Below are 20113 nucleotides of genomic sequence, written 5' to 3' on the forward strand. Positions count from 1 at the left end.
TTAGTTAGGAGTGAAATTACTGATTTTATTGTGGCTAAAATTCCTTTACTAATTTCTTCCTAACTTACTTTTAGTTGCTATCTTTTTCAATTTCCAGTTTCAGGAAAATATTGAACATCTTCTGATATATTGTTAGGAATACTTAAGAATGTCTTTGTAGGAAATATACGACACATATGGACTGGCCTTGTTTAGAAAACAACAGAGGAGAGATTGGATGTTATACAAAATAATTTTACTATGCCCCGGTACTTCTCATAGGGATGTAGTTACTGACAGAGGACTCACTCTTTCTTAAAACAAGCAGTCTTTTATCTCTTCACAACTCTATCATGAAAACAGACCAAGTAGGACAAATGATTAGATTCAAATACCATATTATGAAAATACTTGTTTAAGGGTTGGATCATAATTGCTAGAATTCATGGTCTTGGTTTCCTGACATTTGAAAATATGGCTCTACTGTAGTTTTACTTGACAATATTTAGTTGTGATGATGAAATTCCCCGCATGTGTTAAGGGTAGAAGATTAGTAAGTACAGCACATGTTCAAATATATTGCAATTAAAAAAGGAAGGGGGGATAAAGAACTGAGAGTAAATGATCAGAAGGCAGTACTTCTACAGGATACACCTGGATGTTAAACATGCTGGAGATTCCAAGTGCCTCAATTCAGCTGCCCACTGGCAATACCCAGTCTGGCCCATGTGGCCTGTGCCCAGGTAGCAAGCAAAATGCATGGTTCTCTAGCTTGTGTTGAGCACCAGCTGTGGCCAGGCATATTTTGTCTCTCTTCTTCAATACAGTAGGTCCCTGTCGTGGACCAGGGTACCTTCCATGAAATGCAGGTACCTTCCACCTTGCCTGAACCTGGACTCTGTTCTTAATAGCTCCACCATCACTGACAATGGCTGATGCATCTGTGAGAGAGATGGAACACATGAGCACTCTCCATCCCTCTGTGCCGCTGCTGTGGCCCACCTGCTCCATTCTCGTCTTGTTGTTGGCTTTCCTGAGCTGCAGGGCATATGACTCCATATGCCATCTATCCCCAGCCTTTTAATTTGGCTGTATGTAGTCTTTTTGTACCATGGGAGAGTTCATCTGGTAATGTATTTGGAGACTACCCTGGCCTCAAGATCACTCCCACAGGATAAAAGTGGAAGCAAGAAAACATTAAGGAGACTAAGGCCACAGAGGAGATAGTCCCTCACAGATGGAGGTCTTGAGAGATGGTAATTTCTGGGTATTTTTTGAAAGAGAAAAGAAGAAGCTTCTTGAAAAAATTGAATGAAAATGTAAAAACAGACACAGGTGAAATTATTATCAACCAAATTGGGTGATTTCTAAATATAAGACTTGGCAGGGGAATATGAGGTGTTCCATTTTACATATATCACCCTTAGTTTATGAAGTATGCATGTGAGGAAAGAAAGCAGAGTTGAATATATGTCTGGAGGAGGGAAACCTGGGTTGGAGATGTAGAAGTGGAAATCTTTGATGTACAGATGGAGTTTAAGGTTCTGGTAGATGAGATCTCCAAGGGAGTGAGTTCAGACAGAAAAGTCCTAAAATCAGCCCTGTGCTGCTGTCTGTTGAGGGGTTGGGGAAAAGATATGGCCTAGCAGTAGATACAGAACCATTGGGTGGGTAGGGCTAGGGGGGTGGGGATGAGTTGGGGTTCAAGTGAAGGAAGTACAGAAGAGAGACATTGTCAGTCCAGTGTGTCAGTATTTTCAATAGCCAAGTAAAATGAAGACGGAATGCTGATAATTGGCCACGAGATATAGCAAAGTGAAGATCTTAAAAACCAGTTAGTTTGTCTTCTAGCAAAAGTAGCACCATGGGGGCAGAGGGATTTCTTTCTTTTCTTTTTATTTTCTCCTTGTATCACTGTGCCAAGTAAGGGTTTGAAACAGTAGTTATTCAAGGAACTTATTGAATGAAGGTTTGAACTAATTTCCTAATGCCCATTGAGACCTCTGTCAGTAATATGAGATGCTGGGCCAGGGCAGAGTACTAAACAGGCAGCAACACTAGCAAACCCCGTGGAGTAACAAAAGACTATAGTTCCTTTTGGCGTGGGTATCACAGTGCAGCTGGAGAGGAAAGCCCAGTCTCCTCATTTCTGCTGTCTTGGTTCTAACTGCTGGACACAGCAAATGCTTATAGCAAGGTCTGCTCTGTGTAGGTGTCTGGTCAATTCCCTAGCAATTCGCTAATCAGACACATTTTTTTTTTTTTTTAAATAATTATTTTCCACACTAAACATATATTTACCTCTTCCCTACACTTGGAACCAATAACTGCAATTTTTATTCTTTTTTAATATGTCAAATTTAAAATCTCTAACTGTATTATTAACTGACTTACCAGATAATGGAGGCCCCCAGAATAAAAGGAATAAGACTTTGGGGTTCCTGGGGGACAGTGGGGACAAAGGGAAGCTGAAGGGAAGAGTATGGGGCATGAAAGTCACCTTGTTATACAGATGAGTCTCTCAGGTTACAAAATCATCTCTGTGTGCTTTTTGGTCCAAGTGACTTTGCTAGTGAAAATTTCCTTTATAAGTGTGAGTCTCCCTTACAAAAGGGAAATATATATTTTATGCGGTCGAGGGTGAAGGAGATTTTTCTGTGTTGGCTGCTTCTCAGTTCTCTTCAGCTCAAAATAATCAAAATACTAAAACTGCTTATTTGGGGTGATATGTTCTGAGCCTCTTCAGTCACAACAGCTGAAACTGTAAAGGGAAGGTGATCACTTTCAATGTCCCACTGCCAGTCCCTCTTTATACAGACCCCATTCAGACACTGCCATCATATCAGTAAAGCTATTGCTTTCATGTAAGTAATTGAAATGTTAAGCATAATCAATAAAAATCTGGAATAACAGATAATTATAATTTTGGAGCCATCAAAAATAGCCTCAAGGGAAAAAGGGTCAGAAAAGCATTGTTAGGGAGGCTCAGGCATGTGCATGTATTATTAGGAGCTCTGATACTCTGTAGTTCTCTGCCCTTTTCAGGAGTCCTTGTATCTCTCCAAAACACTGGTCCCCCTAAGCACTTGCACTTCCTCCTTGCTCCATGAGGTACTTAGTATTTATTACCATCAGTATCATTTATGTAAACCTGAGATTGATGGGTTGGAGGTGTTAGACCAGGATGCAAAGACCACTGACTCCAATTAAAACCAAATTAAAGCAAGCTTATTATTTCCACCAGCCGAGCTGCCTCTCCCACCCCAAACTGCGGGAACAAGACAGCAACCCAGCTTTATAGCCCAGAAAGTTACACAAAGGGGGTTTACAGGACACTAACACGTGCCCAAGGATAAAAGGGACGCTCATCACAGGATCCTTAATTTGCCCCAGATGGGAGTTCAGCCGTGTAGTATGCGGGCACACGGCAACTTTGCATTCGTGGATTCCCATACACCGTGTAAGCGCCAAACACTCTTCATAAACTACTGGAGGCTATCAACTATTGGAACAATTGTGCATCACAGCTCCTCTGCTTGATCTGGTGGGTGGCTCTGAAAAGAGCCTTTGGTTTTAGGAAGATTAGGTTATAGGGACTTCACTTTCCCTTGGCCTTGTGATGGCTCTCGGTCTTCTTGGGCAGCAGCACCGCCTGGATGTTGGGCAGGACACCGCCCTGCGCGATGGTGACTTTGCCCAGCAGCTTGTTGAGCTCCTCGTCGTTGCGGATGGCCAGCTGCAGGTGGCGAGGGATGATGCGCGTCTTCTTGTTGTCGCGGGCCGCGTTGCCAGCCAGCTCCAGGATCTCGGCAGTCAGGTACTCGAGCACAGCGGCCAGGTAGACGGGCGCGCCGGCCCCGACCCGCTCGGCGTAGTTGCCCTTGCGCAGAAGGCGGTGGACTCGCCCTACCGGGAACTGCAGGCCGGCGCGGGAGGAGCGCGTCTTGGCCTTGGCGCGAGCCTTGCCACCCTGCTTGCCGCGTCCAGACATACTGAAGTGACTTTGGAAGTCGCTGCAATCTAACCTGAACTATCCAGAGCTGGCTACTTATAGTCATTCCCGGGCGCGAAAATGACACTCTGCCATTGGCTCCAATTACACTTTCACTTTAACCAATGGTATGATGGCTGTGAAATATACTTAGTTTGATTGGATAAAGTTAGTAGATGACGTTTCTAGAGTCACCACTAATTAGGGACTCAACTTTGCCCCAGAACCTTCCAAAGGAGACGCAGTTAAGTCGTACACTTTTTGTTCCTGTTGTACTTCTCGGCAGGTCCTCTCCACCATGCCAGAACCCTCTAAGTCCGCTCCCGCCCCGAAGAAGGGCTCCAAGAAGGCGGTGACCAAGGCGCAGAAGAAGGACGGCAAGAAGCGCAAGCGCAGCCGCAAGGAGAGCTACTCCGTCTACGTGTACAAGGTGCTCAAGCAGGTGCACCCCGACACCGGCATCTCGTCCAAGGCCATGGGCATCATGAACTCGTTCGTGAACGACATCTTCGAGCGCATCGCGGGCGAGGCCTCGCGCCTGGCGCACTACAACAAGCGCTCGACCATCACGTCCCGGGAGATCCAGACGGCCGTGCGCCTGCTGCTGCCCGGGGAGCTGGCCAAGCACGCCGTGTCCGAGGGCACCAAGGCCGTCACCAAGTACACCAGCGCCAAGTGAGTTCGCACACCGCGGAGCGGTAGCCTCAGCCCACACCACAAAGGCTCTTTTAAGAGCCACTCCCTCCTCCAAAGAGAACTGGCACTCGCATATTTTATCGTGCACATTTATTTGTTGCACAAAATAGTTTCTATGTTTCATACGTCTTGTTTGAAAGTACTTTGCAATTCACGAGCATATAAAGAAGGTTACTTTTTTCTTCCCCAAAAATAGTCCACTCTGTAAGTGCGTGTACCTGGCGAAATTTAGTTGGACACTGCATAATTTACCAGTGTCCCTTATTAATGGGGCTCTAGACATCAAGACATGGAGAGTACTCATTTAAATTTTTCTTTTGAAAGCGATGCTGTTTTTCCCCTATTTGAATTTGCCAAACGTTAGGAAAGAAAAGCAAAAGCCAGAACCCCATTGGTGAATCTTACGCGTCAATCAGGGCTGAGTTGGTTCAATAGCCAATCCAGACGCTGCGCGGGCAATTTGAAAATTAGCTACCCGTTTCTTTGACTAGTTGGGAGACTGAGGCGGGGCTGTTGGTGGGGGAATCCTTTACTTTGTGGAATTCACTCTCTAGGACAAGTTGGTTCCTGCTCTCCTTTCTTGATGTGGTCCACATATTTTCTTTCTCTGTCACTCTCACTTCATATGTCTCTACTAAGTGGAATAAATTTGAAAAGGAAAGGAGAAAGAAGAGCCGTTCCACTATCCCTCAACCCAGACTGCCTCTGGACAGTTTTATTTGCGGAAAGTTTAATGATAACTTTTATTCAGTTAGTGTACTCCAGTAACTTAACTAATTGATTTATGGGTGTTTAAGTGAGAATATTCTGCGCACGTGCAACAGGAAACATACAAGAATAGAGCAACAATATTAACAGCGAGCTCGTGTTTATGGTAAAAAGGATAAACTCTAAGATTGAGGTATGTTCACAGGATGCTTATCATACAGAGGAACGTCAGTATTAGCTTCATGATACCATTTTATAAATGTAAAAAAAATGATATCACTTTTGTTAGAGGTTAAAAAAAAACACCCCAAATTATATAGTGTTTAAGTGTATTTAGAAGCATGTATATGATAATAAACTTTTAAAAGGAGACATTCATAAATACATTTTTAAAAATATCCAGCAGTGGCCTCTGGTAATAAAAACAGGGAAGTGGAATGGGGAAAGCCACAGAGGTAAGGACAAATAGCTGCAAGCATTTTATTTTGGAGGTTAGAAGTTTGGCCTGTGTGTTTGATATAATTTGCTTGCTTTATACTTTACATGTATATTATCTATGTTCCCTTCATGTATCAAATATTGTACTGCAAATAGTGAAAGTAAACATGTAAAAATAACTTCCAAGCCATGTAACTTGTATTCAGAAAAATGTGTAAATGAGAACCCTGTACCTAGTAGTGCTTCTCCAGATTTTATTTCTTTTAGAGAGAAGGAAAGGGAAAAGAAGCCTGACAGACCATTAAAAAGGCCCATGGATTCAGTAAGCTCATTCTTTTGGTTAACATTCATTCAGCATCCAACCTCCAGATATCTTTGCTCCTGATTCTGCAGACTTCTAGGAAGTTCTTGGGGGATCCTGGTGGGACTTCAGTTGGTTTCTTCACATTATTTGATGTATTGAATCTGCATGTAGCACAAAACTGGTAGAATTCATGCTTCATGAAATTCAGCTAATGAAATGCTCTTTCCCCTGCTTCAGCAGCTACCTAAATCCCCAGTGAGCCTCCAAAGCTGGCTGTAGTCTGTTTCCCGCTGGAGCCTGGAGAATAAGGCCTGGGTAAAACTAGACTTCCTTTAGTTCCTCCAGCTCTTGTAAACCTCACATCTGCACAGCCTCTCCCAGAATCTCCGTGCCATCTCTCTGTGGTGTCTATGTGCATGGGTATTTTGTATGCCATACGTTACAGGTGTGGGTGTGCATCCCTCCATCATTTTGTTAGAACAGGCATTGTACTTTTTTTTCAGTTATATATCTTCTCCCACTTCTTACCACCAACATATTTGAGGAGGGTAAATTCACTCTATGTTTATTTAATGATTCTTTATGGCACAGGTGACTTTCAACTTCTGTCAATGTAGTCAGCAGCAAATTGGTCTAACCAGTTATCCAGAATGAGGGAAGCAGCGGATACAATCCAGGAGAGGAAATGAAAATGATTTAGAGGGGTTAAGTTTTCTAAGTATATTCTCTAGCCAGGATGAAGATGACAGAGGCTACTGCTTATTAAAATTACACAGGGAAGTCACAGGCATATATAATAAGTTTTGGTTATCAGGACCTACATGAGAGACTTGGAATTGTCAGAAGGGAAGAAGTCTAGAAGAATGCAGGGGTAGGGTGGCTAAAATCTGTGCAGAATGGAGAAACATACAGAAGGAATTTGTGATCTCTCAAAAGATTTATGTATCAGCATCATTGGTCTCCATTATTTAGAAAGTCAAAATTCTGGAAACACACAAAGAAAGGAACAAACAAACAAATCCCAAATCAAAAGAACTCAAGGGTAGATTTTTGTGTTATTTGCATCTTGGTGACCCCAGTGCCTAACCTTTTGTTGCTGAATAATCTTGATGAATTGATGACATTTCTTACCACCCAGCTTGGGAAACTGATTTCCCCTAACTTAAAATAGGATGTTGCTTCATTGTTTTATTCTGGAATTCATACCTGGTATCTTCAATAATTTATATAAATTGTTTCAAGTATTTTTTTTTTTTTTTTTTTTTTTTGTCAATCTTTCCCCCAGTTTCAAAAAATAAAAAGGGCCAGGAATGTAGCTTAGTGGAAGAGGGCCCTGGGTTCAATCCCAGTACTAGGGAGAAAAAAAGAAAAAAGATTTTCCCTGAAGAACAATTTATGGAGCAGAAAAGAGCACTCTCCACCTTTGAAGTAGAAGAGGGAATATGATCTTGAAGGACTTTACCCCAAGTTGTGTCACCACAAGGGGCCCTTATTCAGCCTAGAGGAACTTCATTGGAAAGAGAGCACTCCTTCCCTGGGAGCCAGTAAGAAACTTGACAGAGCTTAACTTCAGTCCTTCCAGATTCAGGCATGCCACCCTGCTTCAATTATGGCCTTATAGTGGACAGATATGCTAGCCATTCAAACACACTACTTCTGCAGGTGGACATTTTATCCATTGCCTTTCGCTTCCTAACTTTGACTTCTGTGGCTGTGCTTTTCTGATACAATCATCAGATCTTAAATTGGTTCCTGTTGGGAGACTTTGGTAATGCAAAAGTGCAGCACCAAAGCCCCAATGAATCAAAACACAACCCAAGAGTGTTTTCCCAGACTTGAAAATAATTAAGAAATTGCTTGCAAATGAATATTCCTTGGGGTTGATGCATGTGAGTGGTTTCACCAGGGTTTGTGGAGGACCTGAGGTGGAAGGAGCAATGCTGGAGGTTGGGTACTGATAGGTTCTAAGGACAAGTAAGCCATCCCCACAGGAGCCCCAGGACTCCACTGTTCAAGGAAGAACAACAGAGCACCTGAACTAAAGTTCTGTGGTCCTGCTAGAGAGATGCTTTCTATTTTTGAATTGAGAAATTAGGAAAAGTGAGAAGGGAACAGAGGTTTTGAAGTTACTGATTTGAGGAGAACCTTTAGATCCCAAGACACAAAGGCAGACACCCAAGTCAGGGAATTCGAAGGCCAGGTCCCAGTGCAGGCCTAGAGCAACAGCTGGTGTTCTGACCTTCTACCTTCTCCTGTGAGGTTACAGCTTCTGTGTGAGAAGCCGTGCTCCCACACCTGTCAGTCCCAAGTCTATCTGCTTATATCTAATTTTTTTTGGTCCCCTTTCCAGCCTGAAATCAAATTCTTAGGTAGTAAAGTTTCTCTTAATGTTTTGAAAAAACGAAAAAAATCACTAAAATAACTTACTATGGTATAAAAGCTAAATAAGAGAGAGTTATTTTAATAATAAAGGACATGTTCTCCACATATAAATGCATGGGCCTTACACTAGAAAATTGAAGTTTTTGGCTGTTTTTATCTCAATTGGAATTACCCCAAATACAGATGGAGCTGGCCAACTCAGGTGACTTAGATGCCAGCAAGAGTTGCTCTCAATGATGCCACTTTTCTTTAGTGCAAATGTTAATAACTCTTGGATGACATTGAACAGAACAAAATATAATATTTTCTTAATTCATAAAGTGATTACATTCTTGGAAAATTTAGTGCATATTAAACTACACACAAAAACTACCTGCCTCTTGTGCCTATGTGTAGAGGAATTAGGTTCTAGGCTCAGAGAGATTTTTCACCTTCAGGTTTACTTTGAGATACGTGGCGTGGAGTTGCGACATGACATAAGACAACTCTTTGCAGGAAGTCTAGTCCTTTACTAGTAGTGTATCTCTTTCTAATCAGTGGGACAACCAAAAGCTGACTTGCCTAATTTCTAGAATATTCTCTAAGGGTTGGCACTGTTCTATGAGAACACCAACATTAATTATTTTACTGTAGAAGCCATGCAGTGGACACAGCAAAGCTGCTAGGGTCTAGAAGAAATCCAAGAATGTCTCCAGAAATAGTCTGCAAAACTGAGGTATCACCAGAACTCTGGAGCACCTGCCCAGACAGGCCAGTAAGTCCACATGCCTGGTTTGGTGGTTCTAAGTGCCTTTTCTTCCCAGCAGCTTATCTATGGAAATAGAATGAGCAGAGGGTCTTAATGCTGAAGAGGTGGACAGCCTGTCAGGCCAAAGGGTCACCAAGTCATAAGTCCTCTTCAGCAGCTCTGGCACGGGCCACCTCATCATTTACTGGAGCTTTGTCATCTGCAAGTGTCCACCCCATTGGCTTTCAAGGAAGGCAACAGCCATGAGAGTCACATGCAGCTTTAGCCTGATGGACAAACAAAGCTGAGGAGGACATTGGACTGCAAGTTGTTGGCCGCCTCTGGGGTTCACTGAGATACTGGAGCTCCTACATACACCTTAAGAACCCATGGGAAACTGATTCTGCTAAAATCATGATGCACAGCCATGCCAACCCAGACAAGGGGCCAGCCCCGCCCAGTGGCCTCCCGGGCAGGCTTTGCAGCAGCCTTTGCACTGCAGAGCCTCGGGAGCCTCCTCTAGCCACAGGTCACCTGATGTCTACATTTTCTCCTGCTAAATCAGTCAGATTGCCCTGGGTGAAAATCCATGGCCAAACATGGAACAAAGCACCTGGCAGCTGCTTAGCCTGGGCCACCATCCCAAAATATCCCCCAAATTTATTTTCAGTTTTCACATCCTTTTCACTGACATGCAGTACCAGGCTAAAAGAGAGAGAGAGGGAAGTGCCAGGGACAAAATGACGTGAACTCTAAAGGCATGCTTCCAGCGACCCGGTTAATCCATTCAAGTCGAGTGATTCACTGATTAGGTTACAGCTTTTCTAATCTGATCATTCCACCTCTGAATATCCTTACATGGATTCATGTGAGCTTTTGGGATACCCCTCCTACCACACCATAACACGTCCTTTAAATACATTTTTTTTTTTTTTTTTTTTAGAATTAACAACCCCAAATATGGTAACTTAACTTTGGTAGGGGGATATTTTGTATGACAGGGAAGAATGAAACTTTTAGATCCGGAAGAAAAGTGAATTAGATTTAGTCTTCTATTAAGTGAGACTTCAGAGAGATTTACAAAGATGTACAGCAATGCCATTCTCTTACTTTTTTTCTTAAAATCATATCTATTTTTTCATAAACTATGCTATGCATGCTAACATAAAATGGATTTATCATTATTATCTTAAAATAAATTAGCAACATATTTTTTTTCATTTTAATATAGAACATGAACAATGTCAATGATAATGACCTATAAAACATAAACTCTTTGGGTTCTCATTATTACTTCCTTTATTTATTTATGTGGTGCTGAGGATTGAACCCAGTGCCTCATACATATCAGGCAAGCAGTCTACCACTGAGCCATGACCCCAGCCCTTGGATTCTCATTATTTTCAAGAGTATAAATGGGCCCTGTGTTCAAAGTGTCAGAACTGCTGCTGTAAGGTCTGTCACAGAGGAGAAGTTACAATCCTGTTTCCCAGTCTATTTGGAAGATTCCCTTCTCTGTGTTCATCCCATTAGATACACAGATCCATTTAACTCATTGCATTGTTGACGTTTAGGGATTGGAACTTTTTAATATTTAGTTTTATCATCGCATAAAATATTTTTACATAGTTCCAAGGTCAAATGAAACTACATTCAAAGAGATCTTTTCCTTCATCATAAGGCCTATTATGGTTTAGATATGAGGTATCCCCCAAAAGCTCATGTGTGAGAATGCAAGAAAGTTTAGAAGTGAAATGATTGGGTTCTGAGAGCCTCAACCTAATCCATGCATTAAGCCCTTGTAGGGATTAACTGGTTAATAACTAAAGGCAAGTATGGGGTGGTTGGAGGAAGTAGGTGACTGGGGGATGTGCCCTTAGGGTTTATATTTTGACCTAGTGAGGTTAGGTCTCTCTCTGCTTCCTGATTGTCATATCCTTCGCCACACCCTTCTGCCCTTCTGCCCTGTCTCACCTCCAGCACAGAGCAATGGAGCTGGCCATCTATGGGCTAAGACTAATGAAACCATGACCCCCAAATAAACTTTTCTTTCTCTAATTGTTCTTATCAGTCTTGGTCACAGCAGCAAAAAGCTGACTAGAACAGAGCCTCTATCAACTGACAGGTAATAATTTTTAATGTTTTGATTTTTCATTCTATTGTTTGTTAATTATAAGCATATATATATATATATATATATATATATATATATATATGCTTATAATTAACAAACAATAGAATGAAACAAAAAATAACAAACAAAATATATATATATATATATATATATATATATATATATATATATATATATACTCTGAAGGCCCCCTATTAGATTAATAGTAACATACTACACACACTGTCTTTCTATCTTGCTTATCTTACTTAGAACATGCATACCCTGAGAATCATTCCATGACAGCACATAGGGAATTTCTCTTATTTCCAGCTGCAAAACACTCTGGGTTTTCTTTTTCTGATTGTCGGCTCTGTGATTCTGCCTTGTCTTGGTAGCTTCCTGATACTTTCCAAGGAGTTTAGAAAATTCCTTCCAAAATATGCTGATTGGACTTCAAACTGAGGATCTACCCAGAGACAGATCCTTTGGGGGAACTCAGTGGTGAGGGACTCCTTCCCTGGGAATGTGTCCACCAGGGAAGGCTGGCATCATAGGAGAGGAGGCTGGAGGTTCACAGCAGGCCCAGGTGGACTTTGCCTCGTTCGGTCCCCTGTTCTCCTGAGGGACCACTTGACTTCCCCCAAATCCTATACTCCCCCAGTTGCCTATTTCCCTTCCCCTGTGCCTAATGAAGATAGTGTATAAGTGTCTACATCTGTTTTTCCCCTTTCCCTTCTTGTGATGCACATAACAAATTTGTACCAGTTTTCCTATTGTCCTGCCTGCTATTTATTTCCTAGAGTTCATTATTGAGCCTTAAGAGAGCAAAGGAAGACTTTATCACCTACAGTGTCAATAAGATGATTTCCTAGCTGTTCCAAGCATCAGGGTTGATCCGAGTCATTTATTTACTATTACTAAAAATACACTCCTCAGCACAGTAAAATATAAAATGTTTCATAAACGTCAAGGTCTAAATTATTCTAGGACTTTCAGTGCTTCGAATCTTTAAAATGCAATTGTATAAGATTGATTTTATGAGTCTACAACTAATACATGTAAGAAAATTATTACGGTTTTCTCTTTGCAGTGATTACATTCACATGAGTCTCCACTTATTTGAAAAGAAAACAAAATTTTCATTTTTCTAACATCCTCACTCTAAGAAGACCAAAAATTACAAAGACATGGACTGTCCATTTTTTTATTATTCCATAACTCCAGTCCTACACCATCCAGTAACATATCAACATATATTCAGTGTTTGTAAGTGTCTGTTGGCTAGTGAAATATGTAGCCAAAGTTTTCAGGGATTGACTCCACTTTGTTGTCTGCCTCACTCGCTGCTCTACACCATGAGTAGAAGAAAAGCCGACACTTTATTTTTCCTGACACAGCCATCTGCAAGCTAAGGAGGTAGACATTAGTGGAAACCAGGCCGCCAGAAGATAGCAGAGAATAGATTTCTTTTTTCAATCAGTCTGTGGTACTTTGCTACAATAGCCCATTGGCCATATATAGCAGTGGAAACATTCATATGCTATTACATGTCTAGTCCACTCTGTTTTGGCCTGCTGGTCAGAGATACTACTAGTGCCAACCTTGCAGGGCTAGGAAGCAAATTAGATAGTACCTGGTATCTAGGAGACATCACACACTCCAGGAGAGGCAGCTGATGATGCCATCAATATGTTCTGCAACATGCCAAAAAAAAAAAAAAAAAATTAAGGGCCATATTGTTCACTGCTTGAGGGAAGATTCTTAAGTACAAAGCCATGAAGTGAACTCTGAGAGTATATTAGAACACCAGAATATTAGAGCAAACTAAATCAAGAACTCTCAGATGTGCAGGGAGGCAAGTATAACATGGATGATAATAAAATTCAGTAAAGGGAAAAATGGGACAGGTACTAATGCAGATTATTCTGATATTCCACATTAACAAAGCTCCCTGAGGGGGAAGGCCCTGGAAACCATTGGGAGACAGATGCCCTGCTCCATGGTTGAGCTGGGTGACCTGGAAACTGCAATGTGACTGTGATCCTGGATTGTCTGCAAGACAAGAGATGGGAATAAGGCCCTCCTCTTTTGCAAGGACTTTGCAAAAAAGGTTATAAAATCATAAATGGCAAAATAAAACTCTGTACTTTATATTATCTTTGCAAATATCTATATAAGTTATATAATATGTAAATTATTATTATTATATTTAGCACTAACTGCTAAATATCATAATATGTTTATATTATTATATAAACATATTATTATATTTATGTGGAAATGTGGAAGGGTAAATATTATTCTGGAAGGTGACTGGGAAATTTCTTGGGAAAGGCATGACAAAGGTGAGCCCTTAAAGGGTTGCTGAGACTTTGCTTGGTGTAAGGTATTATCAATTGCTATGTGACGTTACCCCAAGTTTAGTGACTCTCGCCAGAGTGATGAAGGTCAGGTTCTGGGAGCAGGGGGACTGGATGTTCTTCTCCCATCTCTGATCAGTCACTGGCTGCAGGGGACTGGAGCCTCAGGATTCCTCGAGGCTGCTCCTGACAAGGGCTGGCTCCCTTCCTCTAGAGGGAGTACTCTAAGATAGAGTGGAAGCCATCAAACCAGAGATCTCTTGTCATCTCAGGAGGGACATATCATCATGTCTGCCACCTCCTGTGACCAGCTGTGGCACAGTGTGGGAAAGTCATGCATAGGAACCAGTTTCAGGGGTCCTTTGGTGACATCTTGTAGACTGCTTCCCACAGTTGGCACAGAAATGCACATCTTCACCCTCACAGCCTTTGATGCACTGAAGCAGAACCTCTGGGGAGGAGCCTAGCCAATGCTAAGCCTTTAAACAAAGTTTTACTGGTAATTCTGATGCATGGCTAGAGCTGGGAACCACTGGATGGAGAATGCAAAGCTGAGATCCTAAGACTGATATTCAATTGAAAAGTCCTGTTTACTATTGCTCAGTTGCATGGTTAATGTTTCATGGGGGGAAGTTTGAGAGATTTCATTTTCTGGAGACAAGGGTGGAAAAAAGGTAACTTTGCAAAGTGGCAGAAATCTTCAAACCCAGGAGTGGACATATGCATCAAGTGGTGGCTTTAGTGTTTCAAGGATGATCTTTGTCAGAGGCCCATGTTTGCATGATCCCTGTTGTCCAAAACAGGAAGCAGACTGTGACCTTCCACAGGCATTTGAGAGTTTAGGGGTTGTAGGAAATGGATCTATTCTGGAACCAAATGCAAATGTTGGGAATGCAAGGCCTGGGGTCCCCACATCTTTAGGGACAGATTTGACAATTGGGATGCCCCCACAACCTGGCAATTCTCTCCATCCTCCAGGGTATTTAAGTAAAGGAAAATGACAACGCAGGCAGTGAGCCTTGTGCAATATCCCTTGGCATCCAGTATCAGGGCGAGAGGCCATAGAACCCACAGCTTTCAACAGCACTGGAAATGTAAGTAGGACACCATCCAAAGCCATTATAGTCACAGAGGGCTCCACATCTGGGAATTCCTGTCCTTTCTGCCTTGTCCCCTCCATTCTTCCTCCCACACGTCTCCACCCCCACAGGCCCCGGAGCCTCTTATTCATTCTTTCTTCCACTCTAATAGTCTTCTCCAAAGGCCCATGCCCCTACCTTATTTTTGCTTAAATTTTGAGGAAGGTGTTGCTAAGCTGCCCAGGCTGACTTCCAATTTGTGATCCTCCTGCCTCAGCCTCTCAGTAGCTGGATTACAGATGTGCTCAGCTAAATTACTGCTCAGTTAAATTTGACCTTCTTTCTCTTCTGTTTTGTTTTTCTCCCATTTAATATTATCTGGAACTCTTTTTAAATGTATGTGTTTATATGTTCTCTGACTAAAAAAAAAAAAACCTCTGTGAGTGCATGACTTATAATCTTTTTAGTTCCTACTATATTTCTGCTACCTTAAAGTGTTCCTGTTACATAGCAGGTGCCCGAAGAATATATACTGGAAAAAAAATTGAACGAGAAAACTACTATATGGGTTTTCAACACCGGGCTAAACTTTGAGGTTCTTATATGAGTGGCAAGGGTGTAGAAGTCTTTCAGATGCCAGATATAATGTGGGGGAAAGGGAGTTGTGGAAAGTTTGATCAGTGGTTCTTCTTTTTTTTAAATTTTTTAGTGGTAACTGGACACAATATCTTTATTTCAGTTATTTATTTTTATGTGGTGCTGAGGATGGAACCAGGGTTGCGCATGTGCAAGGTGAGCACTCTACCACTGAGCCACAACCCCAGACCCATCAGTGCTTCTTAAGTAACAGTTAAATAAGGGTAAGAAATTCTGGTGTGTGCTGCACAACAGGGCTACCATAGATAGCAAATATATACTGTATAATTCAAAAAGTTAGAAAGGATTCTGAGCTTTCGCCATAAGAGATGGTAAATGTTGAAGGAGTCAGGCATGTTTAACCCAATTTAAACCTTACAAAGTGCATATGTGTATCAAAACATCACATGACACCTATTAATATGTACAATTTTATTTTTACATAGCAATTAAAAAATTAGAAATGCTGAAAATTAAAAAATTCTAAAATAAAATGTATGTATGCATGCACACATAGGGATGGAGAGAAAGAGAGAGAGAGAAGAAGGAGATAGAAGAAAAGAGGAAGGTAGAACTAAAGATACAAGAAAAGACACCAGAAAAGAAACAATATATATATATAATCCACAATGCAAAAAGCATTGTCAGCCTCAACAGTCATATGACTATGAATTACTCCTGTCTCCAGTTTACGTGTGTAGGAACTAAGGGTTTGGGAGTTAAAATCTTGACCTCTTGAAGTGGCCTGATGTTTTGGGGTGAGTCTCCTAATTTCAAATCTGGGAACCAGTGCAGGTCCCATAGACCAGCCATAGTAAAGGGGACAGACATATTGGCTAAGCATGTATTACAAAACCTTAATTCAAAGAAGACTCTAGAAACAAATGACACTTCTGAGATTATTTGGCCTAGAGTAGCTGGAAATACAGGAATACCCCCTCCTGTCCCCCCGCACCCCCAACAGAGGCAGGGCGTGCTGTCAGAAAGGCTGAAAGGGGAAGCAGCCAAGCTTCAATAACAGGAAAGGCCTTGCAGAAGGTAAACCTTAGGGTGGGCTCACAGGACAGGGTTTGATTAGTGGTCAGAGAAGGTATATTTCAGGAAAAAAAGAACTTTATGAGCCCAATAATCCATTTCTTCTTTTCATCAGTATCAATACTAATTGCAAATTCAACAAGGCTAGTGAGTCTAGTAGCAAAATGGACTAATACTAAACTTCTAAAGGTCTGCAGGTGTGTGCAGCCACCTGGAGGCCCAGGAGAATGGGCACTATATTGGCAGACAGGGCTTAATTCTTGGCCCTTTGCTTCATGAGCTCAAAAAGCACAAATTTTGTGCATTTTACTCCTGTGGGTCCATTTAAGGTCTCCTGCCTTTTAATGGAAAAGATTTAATTATATCTAGAAAAGCAATAAAGGTGTTTGGGTTTTAAGATCTTAATATCCAATGGTCTGTGGAATGATTGGAACTTATATTTCCACTGATTCCTGGAAAGGGGTGATAGGACTCTGTCAACCTAAATATTGGGAGATTGCATTTCTCTCTTGGATAAAAAAAAAATGTCTCTTTTCTATCCCTCCTTCATATTGCAAAAAGCTTGTTTTGCTCAGAAAGTTACCCTTATTAAAAACAACAACAAAACCAACCTGAGAGCAAAACAGAGGAATGAAATGTGTAGCTGATTGAGAAAAGAAACTGACTTACATTCTAACTTTTGCAATTTTCATTTTTTTATTGGTGCATTATAGTTGTACATAATGGTGGGATTCATTGTTACATATTTGTACATGCACACAATATAACAGTATTTCTCCTTTCCCTCCACTCCTCCCACCCATTGGTCCCTTTCCTCTACTCTGTTATCTCCTTTTGAGTTTCATGAGATTTTCCCCCATCATCACCACCTTTCTTTTCCTTTTCCTCCCTAGCTTTCACAAATAAGACAACATATAAATCTTGACCTTCTCTGAACTCTTGTAGTTGTTATCAGAGGACTCTAATATACACCAGAAGAAAGAGGTTGGGTTATAGTGTTGTTTGCTTTTGAAATATTCTCAGTCAAATTGGTAGGAAAATAATTTTTATTCAAAGCCTATTTTGAAATAATGGGGGGCACATGAGGTTAAGGAAATAATTCTATGAACTGGGCCCACTGTGCTCACCCCTACAGGCTTTCATTTTTTAAAAGAAATTTACCTACAGCCTTGCCTGACTTAAATGGACAGGATATATCACATTCCTTGGCCATTCACGTGTTATCTGCAGGAAAATGCAGGCCTGTGTGTGTGTGTGTGGGGGGGGGGGGGACTTTTGTGACCCTTATACAGACCAGATCTCAGAACTCAGGGAGAAAAAGATAATTCCCCCTAACCGTAAAATCTGCAAGAACAGGGTCCAAATAGAACAGGTCAGCATAGGCCAAAGTGACTTTGAGTTTTCTTGGCAGTGGGGACTTGAAAGTCTGATGTCATCAGACTGTCAGTCAAAAACCAAGAGATGGACCTGGGTGGGACTCTAGAAATCCCTGAGAACCACAATGAAATTGTAAAGCTGGAAAGGCTGCCCTTGTGAGAGGACCCACTCTCTCCCTTGAGCGGGTCCCCATTTCCCTTTCATATTCCTTCTAAGAAACTCATGCCTGTTCTGAGTGACATGGGGTGAAGGGTGTATATATGGGGGGTCTAATTTCAAGCATGGGATGAAGTGGGGAGTGTCTTCATGCTGTCTCAGTTTCAGGGAAGGTCCCTGCCCTGTTACAGAGGGAAGCTAGGAGACAATTGTTTCAAAGGTTCTATCTCCAAAATCTGAAAATTAGGACATCTAAAGAGAGGAGGCAGGGAACTGATAGAGCAGGAAACTGACATAATGTGGATTCAACCTGTTAGACAGGCTTCAGTGAGCAACCTTCTCTGTGCTCCCCCTGTGCCTGTCAGGCTGGGGTCCCAGCCCACCCCTAGCCTCCAGTGGGTGTGAAGAAGCCATTCTGGATTTCATGTGGGCTGTGCATGCAAATTCAGTTTCATAAGGAAGAAAAAATGTGACCATGTGAAAACAAGGGGAGCACCTGTAGCAGGATCAAGCTGTATTAGGGACAAGAGGGACTTCATACAGAAGGTGTGGAGGTAGGGAGGGGCAGAGAACCCTGGTCCACCTAGGACAAATGTACAGTATCACTGCTTTTAAAAAAAGGCCAGCTCAGCATCTGACTAGGGAGTGAGGATCCAACCCTTGCTAGGGAGAGAAGCCATGCTAGACTTAAGCCCTAACTTCTTTTTTCTTCAGTCCCATCCCAACACCCTTTAGTCTTTTTGTCAAATTAGGCTGAGAAAAAGTAAAAAAGGCACATTTCCAGCACTTATTTTACAAAAGAAAACAGGAAGGACCCACAAAATTTCCTTGTCCAATGTACCTGAGATCCATTGAACCTCTTCCTGAGAGGCCTGAAGGCACTGGTGTACAAAGGCCTGCTAGGCATCAGAAATTGCCCATCTGGTACAGTGTCACACAACTGTGATCTCATAGGCTCTGAGGAAAAAGGAAGATCGCGAGTTCAAAGCCAGACTCAGCAATTTAGCAAGGCCCAAAGCAGCCCAGCAAAGACATCGTCTCAAAAAAAAGAGCTGGAGATGTGGCTCTGTGGTGGAGTTCCCCTGGGTTAAATGGCCGCCCCCTCTAAAAACAAAACAAAACACACAACAAAACCAGGCAATTACTAGTTTAAATCCACCCTGATGTTAAGCGAAATAAACACTTTGAATATCAACGTAAGAGTTCGAAAAGCAGAAAAATCACACTTGATGTGCCTTTTCAATTAAATGCTTCAGATGAAAAGCACCTCTGGCCTGCTACTCCAGAAGTATCGAAGTGCATCAGTCTTTTTGGAAACCGTGGTTGGCTCTGAAAAGAGCCTTTGAGATGTGGGCAGTCAGACAAATTCACTTGGAGCTGGTGTACTTGGTGACGGCCTTGGTGCCCTCCGACACGGCGTGCTTGGCCAGCTCCCCGGGCAGCAGCAGGCGCACGGCCGTCTGGATCTCCCGGGACGTGATGGTCGAGCGCTTGTTGTAGTGCGCCAGGCGCGAGGCCTCGCCGGCGATGCGCTCGAAGATGTCGTTCACGAACGAGTTCATGATGCCCATGGCCTTGGACGAGATGCCGGTGTCGGGGTGCACCTGCTTGAGCACCTTGTACACGTACACCGAGTAGCTCTCCTTGCGGCTGCGCTTGCGCTTCTTGCCGTCCTTCTTCTGCGCCTTGGTCACCGCCTTCTTGGAGCCCTTCTTCGGGGCAGGAGCGGACTTGGCTGGCTCAGGCATGGCGAGAACGAACTGGTGAAAGTGAGGAGTTCACAACCGGCGCCTCTTTAAGTATGGAACGTTATGTAAATGAGGAGTAGTAGAGGTCTGTGGCGATTGGTGGTTAACTTGGCCTGACGTCAGGTGGCAGTTTTGTCCCATCACAGTTCACGACATGCAAAAGCGCGTTCCATTTATCAAAATGAAAATGAAACCCAACCAATCCTACAGCTTCGTTTTCGCGCCCAGGAGACTGTTGTGTGTTCTACTTGACTATCAGCTTTAAGGGACCTAGGCGGTTTGTCTTATTGAGAAAACCTGGACGCCGACAGGAGGGTGGTAAGGCGCGTGCAAGGCCAAGACGCGCTCCTCCCGCGCAGGCCTGCAGTTCCCGTAGGGCGA

The 20113-nt window shown here is 42.5% G+C and overlaps 3 protein-coding genes across 5 annotated transcripts in view; 1 reads left to right on the forward strand and 2 right to left on the reverse strand.

Moving 5' to 3' along the window:
• Positions 1-3286: 3286 nt before the first annotated feature.
• On the reverse strand, positions 3287-3970 carry LOC114102778 (histone H2A type 1). The gene has a single exon (XM_027948298.2). It carries the CDS (start codon positions 3968-3970, stop codon positions 3578-3580), a length of 393 nt encoding a protein of 130 aa, XP_027804099.1. The 3' UTR covers positions 3287-3577.
• Positions 3971-4184: 214 nt separating this feature from the next.
• LOC114102782 (histone H2B type 1-K) overlaps positions 4185-20113 on the forward strand; it is a 38212-nt gene continuing 22283 nt past the window's right edge. The window contains exons 1-2 of one of the 3 annotated variants that reach the window (XM_027948302.2): positions 4186-4645; positions 9305-9598. In XM_027948302.2, coding sequence (XP_027804103.2) covers positions 4269-4645; positions 9305-9326 — 399 coding nt within the window. In that variant the 5' untranslated portion in view covers positions 4186-4268 and the 3' untranslated portion in view covers positions 9327-9598. Of the gene's footprint in view, positions 5568-9304; positions 9599-20113 lie in introns of those variants that run through there. The other 2 variants (XR_011707805.1, XM_071613736.1) reach the window with 2 other exon arrangements.
• On the reverse strand, positions 19089-19747 carry LOC114082419 (histone H2B type 1-C/E/F/G/I). The gene has a single exon (XM_027923650.3). The coding sequence runs from the start codon at positions 19730-19732 to the stop codon at positions 19352-19354; it is 381 nt and encodes a 126-aa protein (XP_027779451.2). The 5' UTR covers positions 19733-19747; the 3' UTR covers positions 19089-19351.

Source organism: Marmota flaviventris, chromosome 6 (assembly GCF_047511675.1).
Source record: "Marmota flaviventris isolate mMarFla1 chromosome 6, mMarFla1.hap1, whole genome shotgun sequence".
In the NCBI taxonomy this organism is placed as follows: domain Eukaryota; kingdom Metazoa; phylum Chordata; class Mammalia; order Rodentia; family Sciuridae; genus Marmota; species Marmota flaviventris.